Below are 18,099 nucleotides of genomic sequence, written 5' to 3'. Positions count from 1 at the left end.
TCATAGAACTAGAACTAGAAGGATCCTCAGAGGCCATCAAGAAAAAGTTGGCTTCTTCATTTTACATCTGAGGGAACTGAGGACTAGGGAGATTAAGTGTATTTTCCCAGGTCACCAAGATAGTGTCAAAAAAGGGACTTAGGGGGCAGCTAGGTGGCACAGTGGATAGAGCACTGGCCTTGGAGTCAGGAGTACCCGGGTTCAAATATAGCCTCAGACACTTAATAATTACCTAGCTGTGTGGCCCTGGGCAAGCCACTTAACCCCATTGCCTTGCACAAAAAAAGGGGGGGGGGAATCTTAAATGCAGATCCTCTTTCCACTCTCATACTTCCTTCTCAAGGTCTTCAAGTAAAGGCTACATTCATGTCCAGGTAGAGGTTAAACTGGGTCAATTATGGATCAACTCACTAATAAACATTTACTAGCATCTACTACATACTAGGTACTTTGCTTAAAACTCTAGGGGGTACAAAAAAGACAAGAGAAAGTACCTGCCCTCTAGAAGCTTATACTCTAAAGGAGACTCCATGAGGGTCCTTCTGGTTTGAGATTTTGAGATCTCTGATATCTGAGGCTTGCTATGAATGGCGGCATGGAAGAGAGATAAACGACTATGGATGACAAAGATGGCAGTATCTAGTCAACTTGACCCTCTGTGCCAGCCCCTGACCCAACCTAGCCCATCCCTCTACAAACACATACTCACTTAGTGGCTAGCAGCATGTTCTTTCGACTGTGAAGTTCTGCAGGGTCTGCATGCTGTCGACACAGGTACTCAGCAGCTGCCTTGGCTGGGAACTCTGTCTCACATACATAGCCAAAATCCCTGGCGAGGTGGACAGCTTCTCCTGGAGAGAAGTAGAAGGTTGTCATTGGAACTAGCATACTCTCCTCCCTCCTGTTACTCCTGGTCCAGAACTGCTGAGCATTCATTCTCTCAAGCTTAGAGAAGTGAGTCTGAAATGCCCCTTTCTAACTTGACCAGCCGGCTTCAAGTGGGGGAAAGGAACCTTTGGGGATTTCTCATCCTCTCATCCTGTTTTAGTTACATGACCTCCAAATTCCTCATCCTCTAATTCTTACTTAGCTTCCTCCAGAATTCAACATAAGAACTCTCTCCCCAAAAACCCTTTCCCTGGGCAGCTAGATGGTGTAGTGGATAAAGCACCGACCTTGGAGTCAGGAGTACCTGGGTTCAAATCCGACCTCAGACACTTAATAATTACCTAGCTGTGTGGACTTGGGCAAGCCACTTAACCCCATTTGCCTTGCAAAATCCTAAAAAGAAAAAGCTTTTTCCCTTAACTCAGGGAATATCTGGAAGCTCCTTAAGAGCAGAGTATGAAACAACAAAAATAAAGGCCTCAGGGAACAAGCCTAAAATTAAAAAAAAAAAAAAAAAGAACAGAGTATATGGGTTGTTCTTTTATAAATCCTTTGTTTCATCTTCAAAATTCTGCAGTTCATAAGGAAACACACACACACACACACACACACACACCCTCTACAATACCCCTACTGCTGCCCTCTGGTATACAGACTGCAGTCATACTCCACAAGCTGCACCACTCAGGACTCCCTCAAAGCTGTTGAACTTCGGAACCACCACTCAGGGTATAGCCAATTATAACCCAATTGATGGTGTTGCCCCTTCCAATTCTATATACTTTGCAAAAAAGATAACTAAATACTCTTCGTTTTCTGCTCCTTATTTTCCATGACTAAATCAACTGGGATGGGGGAAGAATCAATTGGTCAGAGACCAACTATCCCACCTATAAAGTTTTAAGAAGTGCCATGCTGTGGGGAAATCTTAGAAGTAGTGAAACTAGCCTATAGTAGGTACCTTGTGGAATTTAGTTAAATTCTGTTCTGTTTTATCTGGTGAGGCCAGGACCTTACAACAGCTATGGAGGCTTGCCAGCCTGCCTCAGGATGGGGAAAAGGCCTTCCTATTTGAAGCAGAGCCATTGTTGAGCTGGGCAGCTATTGTGAACAGCTAGCTAAAGCAGTTGATAGCAAGTGAACCTGGAGGCGGGAAGATGTATCTTCCTGAATTCAAATCTAGTCTCAGATACTTATGGCAGTGTGACTCCAGGCAAGTAATTCACTCTGCTTGCCTAAGTTTCCTCATTTGTAAAATAAACTAGAGAAGGAAAGAGCAAACCATTCCAGTATCTTTGCTGAGAAAATCCAAATGGGGTCACAAAGAATTGGACACAATTGAAACAGATGAGCAACAACATTGCCAAGCTAGCCTTCAAGTCCCTCCCTTTCATCTTCTATTCAATTCACAAATGTTCATTAGGTGCCTACTATGTATAAGACAATAAGCTAGACCAAATTCTTCTGAGGTTTTCCAGCATTTTGCCTTTTCTCCTTTGTTCTTTCTTTGCTCTCCCTTATATCATAATGATGTGTGTACATGTTTTCTCCCCCATCTTGATTGTAAGCTCCTTGAAAGCAGGATGGGTCAAACTAACTTTATTATCTCCTGTGCTGAAAATAGGATACTGCCCACATTAGGCTTAAATACTTCTAAGTTGATAGTGGTAGGTTAGCCCACACCTCAGCCAAACTTACCCTCCACCAGGGAAGTAAGCAGGGTCACATTGGCCGCCTTCCGACGCCCTGCCGGCAAGTTGAGGCCAATCTTCTCCAGTCGTTCCCGAAGGCATCGGCCTCCATTTTTTGACTTGGCCCTGTAAAGGAAGAAGGGACATAAAGGCATGGGTCAACAGTATTCCAGAGACTAGCTCAGATCCTCTCTTGCCTCCCCCACCCATATTCCTCTGGGGGAGGAGAGTTCTTCCCATCCAAGTCCTGCTAGAAGGAGAAAACCCAAGAATTAGGGGTAAAACTGGGGGATTGGGGGGATAAGGGGAGAAAATGACCGACTACTCCTCTTAATTTCCTGAGGTATTTCAAAGACTGTCACAAAGAAGAATTGTTCTTGTTTCCCTTAGAGGAAACAGAAGAAGGTTACAAGGAGATAAATTCCAGCTTTGATATAAGGAAAAACTTCCTAACCATTAGAGATCTCCTGAAGTGTAAAGGGATGCCTTGGTATACAATGAATTTTCCATCATTGGAGGTGTTCACAGAGACTAAATGACTGATTCTCAGCAAGCTAAATAAATAGTGTAGTGCATACAACAATAGTCTTGAAGTCAGGAAGAGCTGAGTTCAAATCCTAACTGTGACATGTACTAATTGTATGCTTGTGGGCATGAAAGTTAAACTCTCTTGGCCTCAGTTTTCTCATCTGTAAAATGGAAATAATAATAACACCTACCTTCCAGGATAACATATGTAAAGCACTTTGTAAACCTTAAAGTGCTAGATAAATGATACTGTTATTAGTCCTAGAGAGGCTACTTCCTATAGGAGGCCTTATCTGATCACTTCAGTTCCTACTATCACCCTCCCAACTACATGGTATTGCTTTTGTATACATTTATTAATGTACATAGTGACTTCCCCAATAGAATAAAATTCATTCAACTCTCTATCTTTGTCTCTCTCTCTCTCCCTCTTCTTTCTCCTCCTTTTTCTCTTCCCCTCTCTTTCTCCTTCTATCCTCTTCCTCTCTCTCTCTCTCCCTCATTCCCTCTTGGATTCTAGGACTCTATAAGAAGTATTATACTTAATTATACTTAATTAATTATACTTAAGAGTGTTAGCATTTGAATGTATTATAATTATACATAAATGTTAGCATTTGAGTCAGAAAGATTTCCAAGACTGATTCAAATATGATTTAGCTTTTTAACCTGAGCAAGTCTCTCAGTCTCACTTGGCTCCAATATCCTTACCTGGTTTTGTTGTTGTTGGGGGCTTTTTTTTGTTTTTTTTGGCAAGGCAATGGGGTTAAGTGACTTGCCCAAGATCACACAGCTAAGTAATTATTAAGTGTCTGAGGTACGATTTGAACTCAGGTCTGCCTGACTCCAGGGCTTGTGCTCTATCCACTGCGCCACCTAGCTGCCCCTGTTGTTTTACTAAAAGAGGGGACTGGCCTAGATGACTGGCCTCTGAGATCCTTTTCAGCTCTTAATCTTTATGGGAGGAGTGGGGGGGGGGGGACAGGACTGAAGAGGCAGAGTTTGTCTTTTTTTTTTGTGTGGCCAGGCTAGAGGAGGTGCCTCATAACATTAAAGATGACCTGAGAATGGCTCCCTGTCCTTTTGGTTACTTGGGGACCTTTGCCAAGTAGGGTCAAACACTGCCTTCTTCAGAACCTTTGCCCACCTCCATTAAGCCAAAGAAAATGACTAACCTGGGAATTAGTATGACTAGAATGACTTAGTATTAGTATGACTTTTTTAGTCAGACTACCCCCACCTGACCTATGGCCCTGCTATCCCTTCAGGAGGCCTTGACTTAACTAACTTCCAAGTATCATCAAGACCCTACTCCCAGAATGCCCAGCTGGGCTTCACACCAATGGACAGGAACAGAGAGCAGTCAGTCAGCAGCATCCACCCCCTGGCAGCAGCTCTGGAGTAGAACGCCCTTTTCCTCACTCTCATTAGGTGCCAGTACACACATTCCTGCCAAGACACATTCCGACCTATTTTTGCCCCAATGCCAGTATATATATATATATATATATATATTCCTATTCTCCTGGTACCTGAACTTAACCTACCCATATATGGACACATACAGCCCCCAGATACTACATCTCATTCATAGACAGACTACGCAAACTGGATACACAATTCATAGGTACCATTCTCCTGATCCTTCATATCTGGACCTTACAAATCCCACCCCACCCACACACTCATATATACTCTATTCATGGGTACATAAGACTCATCAGTACCTTTCAAATATATACCCAAGCCACAGTCGCAGGCACACTCCTCATAGATACATAGATACATAAGCAGCTACAACTCACAGAAACGACTCATTCTGAACTCTACAAATCTGCACAAATATAGAAGAAAATGCACACAAACTGGGTACACTTTCCACAGGGGTGTGCTTCCAAGAAGGACAATGGAATATACTACCTGGGAAAGAGAGAAGAAGGGGAATGGGGAGTCTTGGCCCAGAGAGTCATCTTGTCAACCGTCAAAGGGCTGCCATGTTCTACTTCCTCTCTATCAACCATTTTGCCTCTGAACTCCTGAGTTTTTTTACCCATACATCATTTAATTTAGAATTGTAAAGGACCTCAGAGATCATCCAGTATGTCCCTCTCATTTTTTATTTTTTAGGTTTTTGCAAGGCAATGGTGTTAAGTGGTTTGCCCAAGGCCACACAGCTAGGTAATTATTCAGTGTCTGAGGCCGGATTTGAACTCAGGTACTCCTGACTCCAGGGCTGGTGCTCTATCCACTGTGCCACTTAGCCCCGCCATGTCCCCTCATTTTACTGATGAGAAGAAAGAAGCTGACACCCAAAGTCAAGTACCAGCAAAGCTGGGATTCGAATACTAATCTTCTGACTTCAAATCTATTGGGTTTTGGTGCTGCATTGGCTATTCCCTCCCCCTTTTCTTCCCTGACTGCCTCAGCTAAGTCCTTCCCTCTTTGTCCCCCCCCCATATAATCAGCCACTAGCCTAGACTTGTGTTGGAGCTCCCCAGATAGTAGAGGTTAGGCTAGCTGGGGCCTGTCTGCAAAGCAGCTCACAGCCCTCACCCACTTAGCCTACTACTGAGGAAAGATTGATCCAAGGAGGAATTTCCTCCTCTTGGGGGGGCTGGCCAAGGCGAGTGAAGCAACACTGGAATCAGGCTATATGGGTCTGAATCCTTATTCCACTGTTTACTTGGCTTCATGACTATGGACAAGTCTCAACCATTCTGAATCTCTGTTTCTCCATCTATAAAATGGGCATCATAATTCTTGTACTATCTCCCTCATAGTGTTGTTGCTTTGTAAGCCTTACAGTTTTATAGGTATGTACTTAGGTAGAATCTAAACTCTTGGGATAGGAAAGGAAAGGGAAGAGGAAGAAGAGATAAATGGGAAGGGAAGATGCATTTATTATGTTATGTGCCAGTCACAGTGCTTAATGCTTTACAAATATTATTTCATTTGATACTAAGAACAGTAAAAGAAAAAAGTGGTCCAGTTCAGTCAACTCATGCTTTTTGTGTGGATCAAATCTTTCTGGAAGACCAACCCAACTTATCCCAACCTAATCTTTCACAAAATTATTTTTATTACCTGCGCAAGACACCCCCAAGGAGGGAAGCATTGAGACACTCTGGAGGTGAAAGCCTTCTCTGCACTTCTCCCACGGTGACCTTGTACTTGGAAGTAGAGCTGAGCAAGGAGAGGCGGCCAGGTACGGAGCAGAAGACCTCATTGGGGTTAGTGATCACACCACTGACCAGGCTTTCCTTATTCAAGGACAGGGCTGAGATGGCGCTTCCATTGGCTTTGGAGGGTATGGGCACTGTGAGAAGAAGACAGAATATTTTGAAAATGAATTCTGGACCTGAAAAAAAAACATTATCTCAAATTTGTTCCCTCCTTCTTTTGCTATTCCCACCAATTCACTCACACACAATTTCCTATCCTTGGAATGCTCTCCCTACCTCCTTGTAGAATTTCTATCCATCTTTGAAAGACCAGCTTAAGGGACCCTCCACTAGGATGTCTCCCTTGATCTTCCTGATTGATTCTCCTTTTGCCTTCACATAGGCCTTTGGGTATTTGGGGTGTGGTTTTTTTTAAGTTTTTGCAAGGCAGTGGGGTTAAATGGCTTGCCCAAGGCCACACAGCTAGGTAATTATTAAGTGTCTGAGGCTGGATTTGAACCCAGGTACTCCTGACTCCAGGGCCGGTGCTCTATCCACTGCTCCACCTAGCCACCCCATTTGGGTAGATATATTTATCTCTGGAAAGGCCTCAAAAGTCATCACATTCAGTTGCCTTCATTTCATATAATAATAATAATAATGTGTTTTGTTCTTAATTTTTGAAGAAAACCTTGAAATCGGGGAAGTGATATCATGGCAAGCATGTGAACTGAATTTGAATGAGGGGGGTGCTGTGTCATCAGCCTCATTTTCTCTTCCAGAATTATCTGGGTCCAGTGACTAAATATGAATCTGGACAACTGGAAATGGCCCTGAATGTTAGGCAATCAAGTTTAAGTGACTTGCCCAAGGACACACACAGTAAGCATCTGAGGCCAAATTTGAACTCAGGTCCTCTTTACTTCAGGGACAGCACTCTATCCACTGGGTCATCTAGCTGCCCTAATTTTATATTTGAGAAAACTGAAACACAAAAAAATTAAGGAATTTGCCCAAGGTTGAATGCGATTCTGCCTCACTTAAATCCAATTCAAGAACAAGTCATGATATCACTTGGTAGTGTCTTTGGTCCTCTTCAAAAATGAAGGATGAACAACATTCTACTACACCATATTGCCCCCTCTCTAATTTGATTACTATTTTTATTTTCTTAACATTATGAATCATCAATAAACCAGTCATCACTATTGTCTTAACCTCCAACTATAAACTATGGACTCCTTGAAGAAAGGAATAAAGTTTTTGGGGGTTTTTTTTGGCAAGGCAATGGGGTTATGTGACTTGCCCAAGGTCACACAGGAGGAATGAAGTCTTAATGATCTTTGCTCTCTTCTGACACAGGACTCTGTACAAAACAGACAGTTAAGAAAGAGATGAACAATCCTAACTTCAAACAGCTTTTCTCCATCTCCTCAGAACCAAAAGACACCCTCTTTTCTTTCCACCTGCCCCACTCCCTGTCTATGACTGCTTGAGTCCTTTGGGGTGGGGAGCTAAGGTTTGATCTGTTTTTCTATTTGAGGGTGGATGATAGGAGTCCACATTAAGGCCAAAGCATCCTTTCCACTGCCTGGAGAGTTGGCCTCATTCTCTCTTGACCCATTCCAGCAAAGAGAAAAGTTCACATTCCCTGAGAAATTTAGGTATCACAGTGGATGCTGGGTCTGGAATCAGGAAGGTCTGAGCTCAAATCTAGCTTCAGACACTTGTTAACGGTGTGATCCTGGGCAAATTACTTTAACCTCGGTTTACCTCAGTTTCTTCAACTGCATAATGTGAATAGTAAAGGCATCTACTTCAAAGGGTTGTTATGAGAATCAAATGAAATATTTGTAAATTACTAAGCAGAGTATGGGTCTTTCCTTCCAACTAGCCTCCAACTCCTTCTCTTATGGTCAGTTTTAGCTGACTATCCCAAGAATCTTAGGGAGAATCTGAGACCTAGGCTGACAGAATGGACAACCTCCCTTACAAGAGAGTGAGATAAACCCCACTGGATATTCATTCCTACCCCCCACACACACCCCCTTTTCATCAGGGTGATACCTCTTCATCACAGCCAGGGAGGTGAGAAAATAGGAAAGAAGTAAGGAAAGGCTGTTTACAGGGCTCTCCATTCTTTTTTTCTTAACACTGACTAGCAGAGTCACCTCCTGCCAGAACCTGAGCCTTTCCAGAACTTGAATTGCTGTCAAATTCTCTATCCTTTGGGTTAGAGCACTGTCTTCCAGCAAGACTCCCACTATGGGGCTTGAATGGGAGGGGGCTCCCAAGACTCCAGAAACCTGGGATTTCTATCTCACAGAGTAAATGATTATTTTGCTAAGGAGGTAAAGGTACTTGTTTTCCCTCCTCCTCTTCCTCCTCTGCAAAAAGTAGTCACTCAGGTTTCCTCCCAGGGTCTGGCATGGGTATGGGGAAAGGGAATAGATGCAGGAAAGCCTGGGAAGGAGAAGAGGAAGGGTGAGTGACAGAGCATTAATGAATAGGTACTTTAAGATCCCAAAGATGAAAGTGGCAGGAGAGGCCTAGGGCTCACTCATCTGCAGATGAAGAGTTCTCAAACTTCCCCCTAAATGCCAAGCCTCAGTTATTCAAACCAAGAAATAGGTGGCGAAGGGGGAAGCATTTATATACTGCCCCCCTCCCTCACATGGTCTTTGTGTTCCCTCTGCTCTTTCCCGGAGTTATGTAGGCTCAGGAGAAAAATTCAGGAACCTGGCTTTCCTTGGTCTCCTCCGCAGAACTCTTCACAGCCCCAGGGAAAAGAATGTTAATGAGCAGCTTAGTGCTTTGAGATCTCCAGATGAAAGGGCCAAAAGAGGGCGGGTGTCTGTGTGTGGTGGCACCCTGTATTTTCCATAAATTAATCTAATCTCATCTTGCTCTGGCGGTGGGAGGCAAAGACTACCCAAGTTCAGCTGTACCCCCTCCTCTGATGCGGGGGGGGGGGGTTGAAGGGGAAGGTTGGAGCCCTGAAGCAGGGTATTTCCCCAAAGGAGCTGACTCCCCAAGCCCAAGCTAGCATTAGGATGCAGGTAAACATGGTGTATTCAGTTTATGGCTCATTCCCCAAGTCCAACCCATGCAACCAAACCAAAACCATGGGGAACTCTGTCTTCATAAAGCTCATTCTCTGAAGCCTCCCAGTGAAAACAATAGATTCTCAGTCCCATGACTGTGACTTTCCTTTACCAATAAGCTCAGCATACCCACAGGTTGGGTACTTTTCTCCATTTCAGCCAGTTTCTTCTAGGGCTCAAACTAAGGGCCTCCACTGTAGGTAGCATCCCCTCTCTTTCTCTGAAACTGCAGGGACCCCTAGACATGGTGGGGGGAAATACCACATGACACAGGTATGATGACTTTGGGCTATGTGTTCATATAGACCCTGGGACACAGGAGAACAGATACAGGGACCCTTAGGCATTCAAGATCACTGTGAAAACACAGAGAAGTATGTATGCATGGTCCCAGGCTAGTGGACCAGGCAATCAAACACCGGAACAAACTGCAGACAGGCAATCCCCAGAACACCAACACACCAACACACCAACTGATGGGGCTGATGGGGGGGGTCCACGGAGTCAGGAGACATACTCCCAGGTGATACAAAGAGAAGGTTGTGGGAAGACTAAGAACCAAAGTTCACAGGAGCCAGAAAGTTTTGCACAGTCCTCTCTCACTCAAATCCAATTCACTTGTATATGTCATGGCATCACCTCCATGATATCATGGTCGTTTTTGAGAATGAAGGACAAACAACAATAACAGTAACATAGGAGTTATAGGCCAACAGGCCAATCCTTTCTCTTTCTGCTCCCTATCATCAAATTGTACCCAGGGGTGGGCGTGGGGTGCAGACATAAAAATATTCCCTATTCACATAAAATATAAATTCCTACACAGGGAGGAATCTTGGGTTCTGGGAGGATTATCATTTCTCTTTTACATATAGGTAAACTGAGTGCCAGGAGTGCAAGGGACTTGCTTGAGGCCTCTCATCTAGTCAAAGGCAACCCACATTTTGCCCTCCTGATTCCCAGTCTAGCATTTCATATATTGTAACAGGCTATATAGAGTAACCCACACTTTTATACAGAGATACAACCTGAGGTGCTATTCCCAGTAGCTCTCACTCACAGCTCTCTTTCTCTTGTGCTCTCTTGGGAATTTCTGAAGAAAATGATGTCTCCATTCTATGCATGCATCAAGTTCAGATAGGAAAGGAAACTATTTTACTCAAACTGGGATTCAACCTAGACTTAGTTTCTCAATAAATAGTTTTAGGAAAGGCTGGTAGGGGTGAGGGAAAAAAAGATGTAAGATTTCCCAAACCTCTTTATGCTCTTGTAATTTCAGTCATTATTTTTCAGTCATGTCTGACTCTCCATGACACCATTTTGGGGTTTTCTTGACACAGATACTGGAGTGGTTTGTCCTTTCCTTCTCCAACTCATCTAACAGGTGAAGAACTGAGGCAAGCAAGGTGAAATGACTTGGTAAATTTGCCCAGGGTCACACAGTTTAGTAAAGTGTCTGAGGGCAGATGTGAATTTTGGTCTTCCTGACTCCAGAGCCAACTCTCTATCCACTGCACTATCTAGCTGTACTCACTGTTCCCTAACTATTCCACACTCTCCCCCTCCCCTAGCTTCCCATGATCATTGTTTCAGACTCCCCCACACTGTCTCAGTTCCACTGTTCACCATCTCCCAGTTCAAACTAGACTCCCCCTAAATCTTTCGTTCATTGTCCCTTAAATCCTAACATCCCCCACTATCACTAGACTAGTAATTGTTATCCCCGGGGGGGCTGAGCCAATACCCCACTGTTCCCTAAATCTGCATTATCTAGACTTCATCCTTACTTTCCTCCCACTATCCACTCATTGTCCTCTGAATCGCCCCAATGCCACCCCAATTCTTCCCTTCATTTTCACAATTCTCCCACTGTCCTTCAACTCCTCCCACTTACTGCCCCCAATTCCTACCAATTTCCAGCTACCATCACCAAGTTAAGCAATTGGAAGGATTCTCAGAGAACAAATTAGATCACCCAATTCCTAAATAAGAATCTTCTTTCTAACACTCCCCGAGAGTAGTTTTCCAACCTCTGTTTGAGGACCTCTGGTGAAAGAGATCACTGCACCCAGGGGCAGCATTCTTCACTTTTGGATAACTTTTATTGGAAGGAAGCATTTCTTTGATTTGAGTCAAGCTAAATCTGTCTCTGCAATTTCTACCCACTGCTCTTGAAATACCTGAAAATGACTCCTGTGTCCCCCTTCCCTCTTTCCATTATTCTTCTCTTCTCCACATTAAAAATGGTCAATTCATTCCCTTGATCCTCCATTCCTCTCATCATCCTCTTTGTCCTCTTCTGGATCTATCTTGTGGAAGTACTCAGAAAGTGACCTAACCAGAGTAGAATATAGTGGTAATAATAAAAATAGCTAACATTTATATGTGGCAAGCACTATGCTAAATACTTTAATTTGATCTTCACAACCCTTGGAGATAGGTGCTCATTTTACAAATGAGGAAACTGAGGCAGACAGAAGTTAAGTCACATTTGAACTCAGATCTTCCTGACTCCAGGCCCTAAATTCTATCCACCACACTGCCCCTGTTCTCTTCCTCATTCTAGATATGATTAAGCAGTTCTTATTTCTATCACATGCTGAATCAGTTCATACAGGTCTTCCAAGCTTTTCCTGAACCCATCCCTTTCTTCATTTCTTACAGCACCAAGTATTCTATTACATTCATATACATAATGTGTCCAGCTGTTCCCTCAATGATGGGCTCCTAAGTTTCTTTGTTACCACATTGAATTTGCTCTAATATTTTTTGTATTTTTTGTATCTCTAGATCCTTTCCTCTCCAGGCTGCACTTCAAAATTTCTACCATGTCCTAGAGTAAGGTATCTTCCCTTCCACCACAATCCTTTTTCAGCTTCCTTCAGTCTAATCTCTAGAGAATGCAAGCTTTTTAGTCATAGAGAACCATATTTCTTTTTGATTCTATTTGTATTCCTAGCATTTATTATAGGACCTGACCTATACTAAGTACCTAATAAATATTTGTTGAGATGAGCAGAACCAGAAAAATACTGTTTACCCTAACAGCAACATAGGGGTGATGATCAACCTTGATGGACTTGCTCATTCCTTCAGTGCAACAATCAGGCACAATTTCAGGCTATCTGCAATGGAGAATAGTATCTGTATCCAGAGAAAGAATTATGGAGTTTGAACGAAGACCAAAGACTATTACCTTTAATTTAAAAAAAAAAGTTATCTTATTGTGTAATTTTGCTATCTCTTATACTTTATTTTTCTTCCTTAAGGATATGTTTTCTCTTTCATCACATTCAACTTAGATCAATATATACCATGGAAACAATGTGAAGACTAACAGACTGCCTTCTGGGGTGGGGGTGGGGAGGAAGATTAGGGGAAAATTTGTAAAATTCAAAATAAATAATAAATAAATTTTAAAAATAAAATACCACTTAACCCCATTGCCTTGCCAAAAAGAAAACCCTAAAACTCAAATCAAATAAAAAATAAATATTTGTTGACTGGTAGATGTTTTGACTATCATGTGACACAATTTATTCCATATCTTTTTCATAAAAATGATCATCTATCCAGTCTTGTTTCCCTTATATTTATTTTTTAGTCAGCAATCATTTATTTGTGTATTCCCATTAATTTCTATTTTAATTTATTTTCAGTTCTGAATTCTCTCTCCTCCCCAGCCCTCATACATTGAGATGACAAAAGAAAACAAAACTATACATCACAAATATATATATATGTATATATATATATATATATATATAGTCTTGCAAGATAAATTACTGCATTATCTGTGTTAAAACAAAGGAAGAAAGGAAGGAAAATGGAAAGACAGAAAGGAAGGAAGGAAGGAAGGAAAGAGGAGGGGGAAGGAGGGAAGGAGGGAGAAGGAAGGAAGGGGAAGAAAGAGAAATGAAGGAAGGAAGGGAAGGAGAGAAATGAAGGAAGGATTGGAGAGAGGGAGGAAGGAAAATATGCTTCAATCTGCACTCTGGATCCATCAACTCTCTATCTAATGGAACACAGAACATAGCAGAGGGGCAGTTTGGGAACCAGCACTCCCAGAAAAGCATCAGTTTCAGTGCCCAAGCAAGACATAGACTAGTGGAAAGAGAACTGAATTAACCCTCTCCATGCCTCTGTAAAGAGGAGATAACCATACACGTACTGTAGCACAAAAAGTTGTGTAGGAAGCCTTTAAAAACTATAATTTTAGTCCCACCTTTGCCATGTAACCTTGGGCAGGTCTTTTAACCTCTCTTCAATCTCTATTCTCTTCAGTAAAGTGGGGCATGGGGGAAGGGTTATTCCAGCCCTTTTAGCTCTAGCAATCTATGATCATCAGTGGTGATAGGAATACTTGGACTAACTCTCGCTCCCCCCACCCCAATGGTGCCTTCCACCAATATGAGAGAGATTCAAGGACAGACAAAACAGTCATCTCATCATTCCTCCATACCTTCACAAGAAATAGAAAGATATCTTTGGAGCTGGAGGGAGGGGAGTTGGGAAAGAGGAAATACAATAGGGAACTGGGATCCACACAGACACTTAGATATAATACCCTCAAAGAAATACAGCAGACACACCAGCATGGAGAGCCGTATCAATTTATATTGTCAAATACTGATCTCCAGTTTAAACAACAAAGGTGGTACAATAAAGAGGAAAGAGCATAGAATTTAGAGTCAAAAGATTTGGAGAGTGTCCAGGGAAGAGCAATGAATGTGACAAAACGTCTAGAGTCCAATATCATCTGAAGATTCCATGAAGGAGCTGGGGATGTTTAGACTGGATAAAAGAAGACTCAAGAGGGACAACCTAATGTGAGAAAAAACAGTTCTCAGAGGGTAGAACTGGAAGCAATGGATGTTGTATTGAAGCAAGTTTTGACTTGACATCTAAAACAACACTTTCCAAGAGTCATGGTTATCTGACAATGGAACAGGCTGCCTTCAGAGGAAGTGGGTTCCCTCTGCCTGGCCACAGGATCACAGACTTAGAGCAGAGATCCTTAACCTGGGTCCATAGACCTCAGAGACCTTGGAGAGCTTTCAGGAGATCCATGAACTTTATTTCGATATAATTGGTTTCCTTTGAATTGTTATATATTTGATTTTATGCATTTAAAAATGTATACTGATGGTCTAGCTATTCTCAGAAATACAATGATACAAAACAATTCTAAAGATCATATGATGAAAAATGCTATCCATATCCAGAAAAAGAACTGATGCAGTCTGAATACAGATCAAAGTACATTCTTTTTTACTTTCCTTATTTTTCTTAAATTTTATTCTTTTTTCTTTTGGTCTGGTTCCTTTTTGCAACATAGCTAATATAGAAAGACTGTACCTGCTTAATCTATATCAAAGGGCTTGCCTTCTCAAGAGGGAAAGAGGGAATTTGAAACTCAAAAATTGTAAAAATGAATGTTAAAAATTGTTTTTCAATTGAGAAGGCATTTCACCACAGACTTCAGATCTAGGATCTATAAGATCAAAAAATAAAACAAAACAAATAACAGATTAAGAACTCCTGACTTAGAGTTTAAAGGCACTATAAATTGAACAAAATGGGTAGCCATTTGTTTGGCTATTGATTGATTGGACAATATTAGAGGTTCTTAACCCTTTTTGTGTCATGGACCCTTTTTCCAGCCTGTGAAGTCTGTGGATTCTTCAGAATGATGTCTTTTTAAAAAAGATTCATAATGAAGAAATGCTAAATTTTAGTTGGCTAGTAAGTTAAAAATAAAGACATGATTTTTCTCCATCCAAGTTCACAGATTCTCCAGAAATCCATCCATAGATCCCAGCTTCAGAACCCCTGAACTAGATTATTTCTCAAATCCTTCTAACCTGGATTTAGAATTTTCCACTGACACTAGCTTCATGACCACAAGCAAGTTACTGGACCTCAGTCAACTCTCTAGGCCTTATCTACTAAGTAGATAGACTAATAGGAGGGAGTTATCCCACTGAGAATCAAAGATCTAGTTGTATGAGAGACCCTTGAGGTATAATTAGAAAAAGTACTAGACTTGAAAGAGGACTTTAGTTTGAATGTTAGTTCTACCTTCCAGAAGATCATTTCTCCTCATCTGGAAGGCCAATTATGGGATTCAGAGATGGACATTACCCTAAAGGTTGTCCATTGACTTCATTTTACAGTTGAGGAAACAGAGACCCAGATAGTTCAAGATCATACAGGCAGTACATAATAGATCTGGAATTCAGACAGATATCACTGAAAAATTTAAAGTTGGAAGGTACTTCAGAGGTCATTTAATCTAACTTGTATGCCAAAGGAATCCCCATACATTCCCAACAAGTAGCCATCTTGCTTTTGCCTAAAGATTTCCAATGAATAGAAACTCACTCCCTCTTGATTATATTCTGAGTCAGGACATTTAACCACCTAACTCATCTCTTCATCCTATCCACAAAAGTAGTGTGAGGGACTTTTTCAAATGCTTTGCTGAATTCTAGGTATACCATAACTACTTAATCTACCAATCCTAACGAGAAAGGAAATAAAGTTAGTCTGGCAGGACTGTCCTTGAAGGAGCCATGCTGACTTCCATTATCATCACTTCCTTTTATTGATGCTCACTGACTATGTCTCTCACAATAATCTCTAGGGTGGAAGAGAGGTTCCCTGGATTACAGTATAAATATTTCAATCTCTTACTTTGCTTGAAAATTAGAAGAAAAAACCCCAAAACATTTGACCTATTCTGTTCTTGGATCACCCTTCCCATTCTTATGACCAACTCTGTCATTTTTAATAGAACAGTTTTTGGTTTTGAATTCTCACTGCCTAAACTCTTTTCAAAAAATTATATAGGGGCGGCTAGGTTGTACAGTGGATAGAGCACTGGCCCAGGAGTCAGACACTTAATAATTACCTAGCTGTGTGGCCTTGCACAAACCACTTAACTCCATTTGCCTCACAAAAAACAAATAAATAAATAAATATATATAGTTTGTTTTCCAATTACATATAATGGTAGTTTTCTACCAATGCTTTTTTGACAAGGGTTTGAATTTTACAATTTTTTTCTCCCTCCCTCCCCTCCCCCTCCCCCAACAGAAGATTCTGATATAGTCTTTACATTTGCTTCCATGATACATATAGATCCAAATTAAATGTGTTGAAAGAAACAGATTCAAAAGGAAGAAAGAAAACATTAGAGATAGCAAAATTACATAACTTTGAAAAGTTGAAGATAATAATCTTTGGTCTTCATTTAAAATTACAGTTCCCTCTCAGGATACAGATGGTATTCTCCATCACAGATCCCCAAAATTGTCCGATTATTGTATTGATGGAGTGAGAAAATCCATCAGGGTTCATCATCATCCCATGTTGTTGCTAAGGTATATAATGTTCTTCTGGTTCTACTCATCTCACTCAGAATCAATTCATGCAAGTCTTTCCAAGCATTTCTGAAATCCCATCCCTCATCATTTCTAATAGAACAATAGTGTTCCATCACATACATATACCACAATTTGTTCAACCATTCCCCAATTGATGAGCATCCCCTTAGTTTTCAGATCTTTGCCATTACAAGTACTACAAGCCACTACTATGAATATTTTTGTGCATGTGGGAATTTTACCCCTTTTCATGATCTCTTCAGGATACAGACCCAGTAGTAGTATTGCTGGATCAAAAGATATGGACATTCTTATTGCCCTTAGAGCATAATTCCAAATTGCTCTCCAGAAAGGCTGGATAAGTTCATAGCTCCATCAACAATGCATTAATGTCCCAGACTTCCCACATGCCCTCAACATTGATCATTATCCTTTCTAGACATATCAGCCAATCTGAGAAGTGTTAAGTGGTACCTCAGAGATGTTTTAATTTGCATTTCTCTAATCACTTATGATTTAGAGCAATTTTTCATATGGCTATAGATAGCTTTGATTTCCTCATCCAAAAATTGCCTTTGCATATCCTTTGACCATTTATCAATTGGGAAAGACTTGGATTTTTTAATAAATTTGACTCAGTTCTCTATATATTTTAGAAATGAGTCCTTTGTCAGAAACACTAGTTGAAAAAATTCAGTGCCTAGGCTCTTCAAGAAATTCTCAAATTGAACTGAAACCTTTAAGATGTAATTAGGGTGGGCTTAGTGACCATTAACAACATAATAATGTTTGTCCTTCATTTTCAAAGAAGACCACAACATCAGGGAAGTGATACCATGACAAGCCTGTGAATTGGATTTGAGTAAGGGAGTGCTGTGCTAAGACACCAGCCTCACTTTCTCTTCCAGAACCATCTGGGTTCAGTGGCCAGATATGAATCAAGATAACTGGAGATGGCCCTAGATTAGAGGCAATGAAGTGTTAAATGACTTGTCCAAGTCCCACAGCTAGTAAGAGGCAATTGTCTGAGACTGGATTCAAACTCCTGTCCTTCTGACTCCAAGGTTAACACTCTATAATACCCACAACAGTAACAGCAAGAGCTAGCATTTATTTAACCCCTCATGTTATCTCAGTTGATATTTAGGGAAGGATGATTCTGTGATTAGCCCCATTTCTGAGAAAGAGGTCAAGTGCCCTGCCCTGGATAACACTGCTAGTAAATGAGGTAGAATTTAAATTCAGATCTTCCTGACTCCAGATCCCATGCTCTATTGATTATAACTTCCAGCTACCTTTAAAAATAATAACAATAACTAAGTACTCTATTGCAAATCTC

The 18,099-nt window shown here is 41.3% G+C and overlaps 1 protein-coding gene across 1 annotated transcript in view; it reads right to left on the bottom strand.

Moving 5' to 3' along the window:
- The window catches only part of TFAP2E (transcription factor AP-2 epsilon), a 41,509-nt gene that overhangs the window by 8,302 nt on the left and 15,108 nt on the right, over window positions 1-18,099 (bottom strand). The window contains exons 4-6 of the mRNA XM_074217517.1: window positions 6,192-6,423; window positions 2,587-2,705; window positions 710-851 (exon numbers count right to left, since the gene is read on the bottom strand). Of these exons, the coding sequence (XP_074073618.1) occupies window positions 710-851; window positions 2,587-2,705; window positions 6,192-6,423 (493 nt within the window). The remainder of the gene's footprint in view (window positions 1-709; window positions 852-2,586; window positions 2,706-6,191; window positions 6,424-18,099) is intronic.

The sequence above is a fragment of the Macrotis lagotis genome, chromosome 1 (genome assembly GCF_037893015.1).
Source record: "Macrotis lagotis isolate mMagLag1 chromosome 1, bilby.v1.9.chrom.fasta, whole genome shotgun sequence".
Lineage (NCBI taxonomy): Eukaryota > Metazoa > Chordata > Mammalia > Peramelemorphia > Peramelidae > Macrotis > Macrotis lagotis.
Note: the sequence above shows the minus strand (reverse complement) of the source record. Positions and strands in the feature narration are given on the sequence as shown.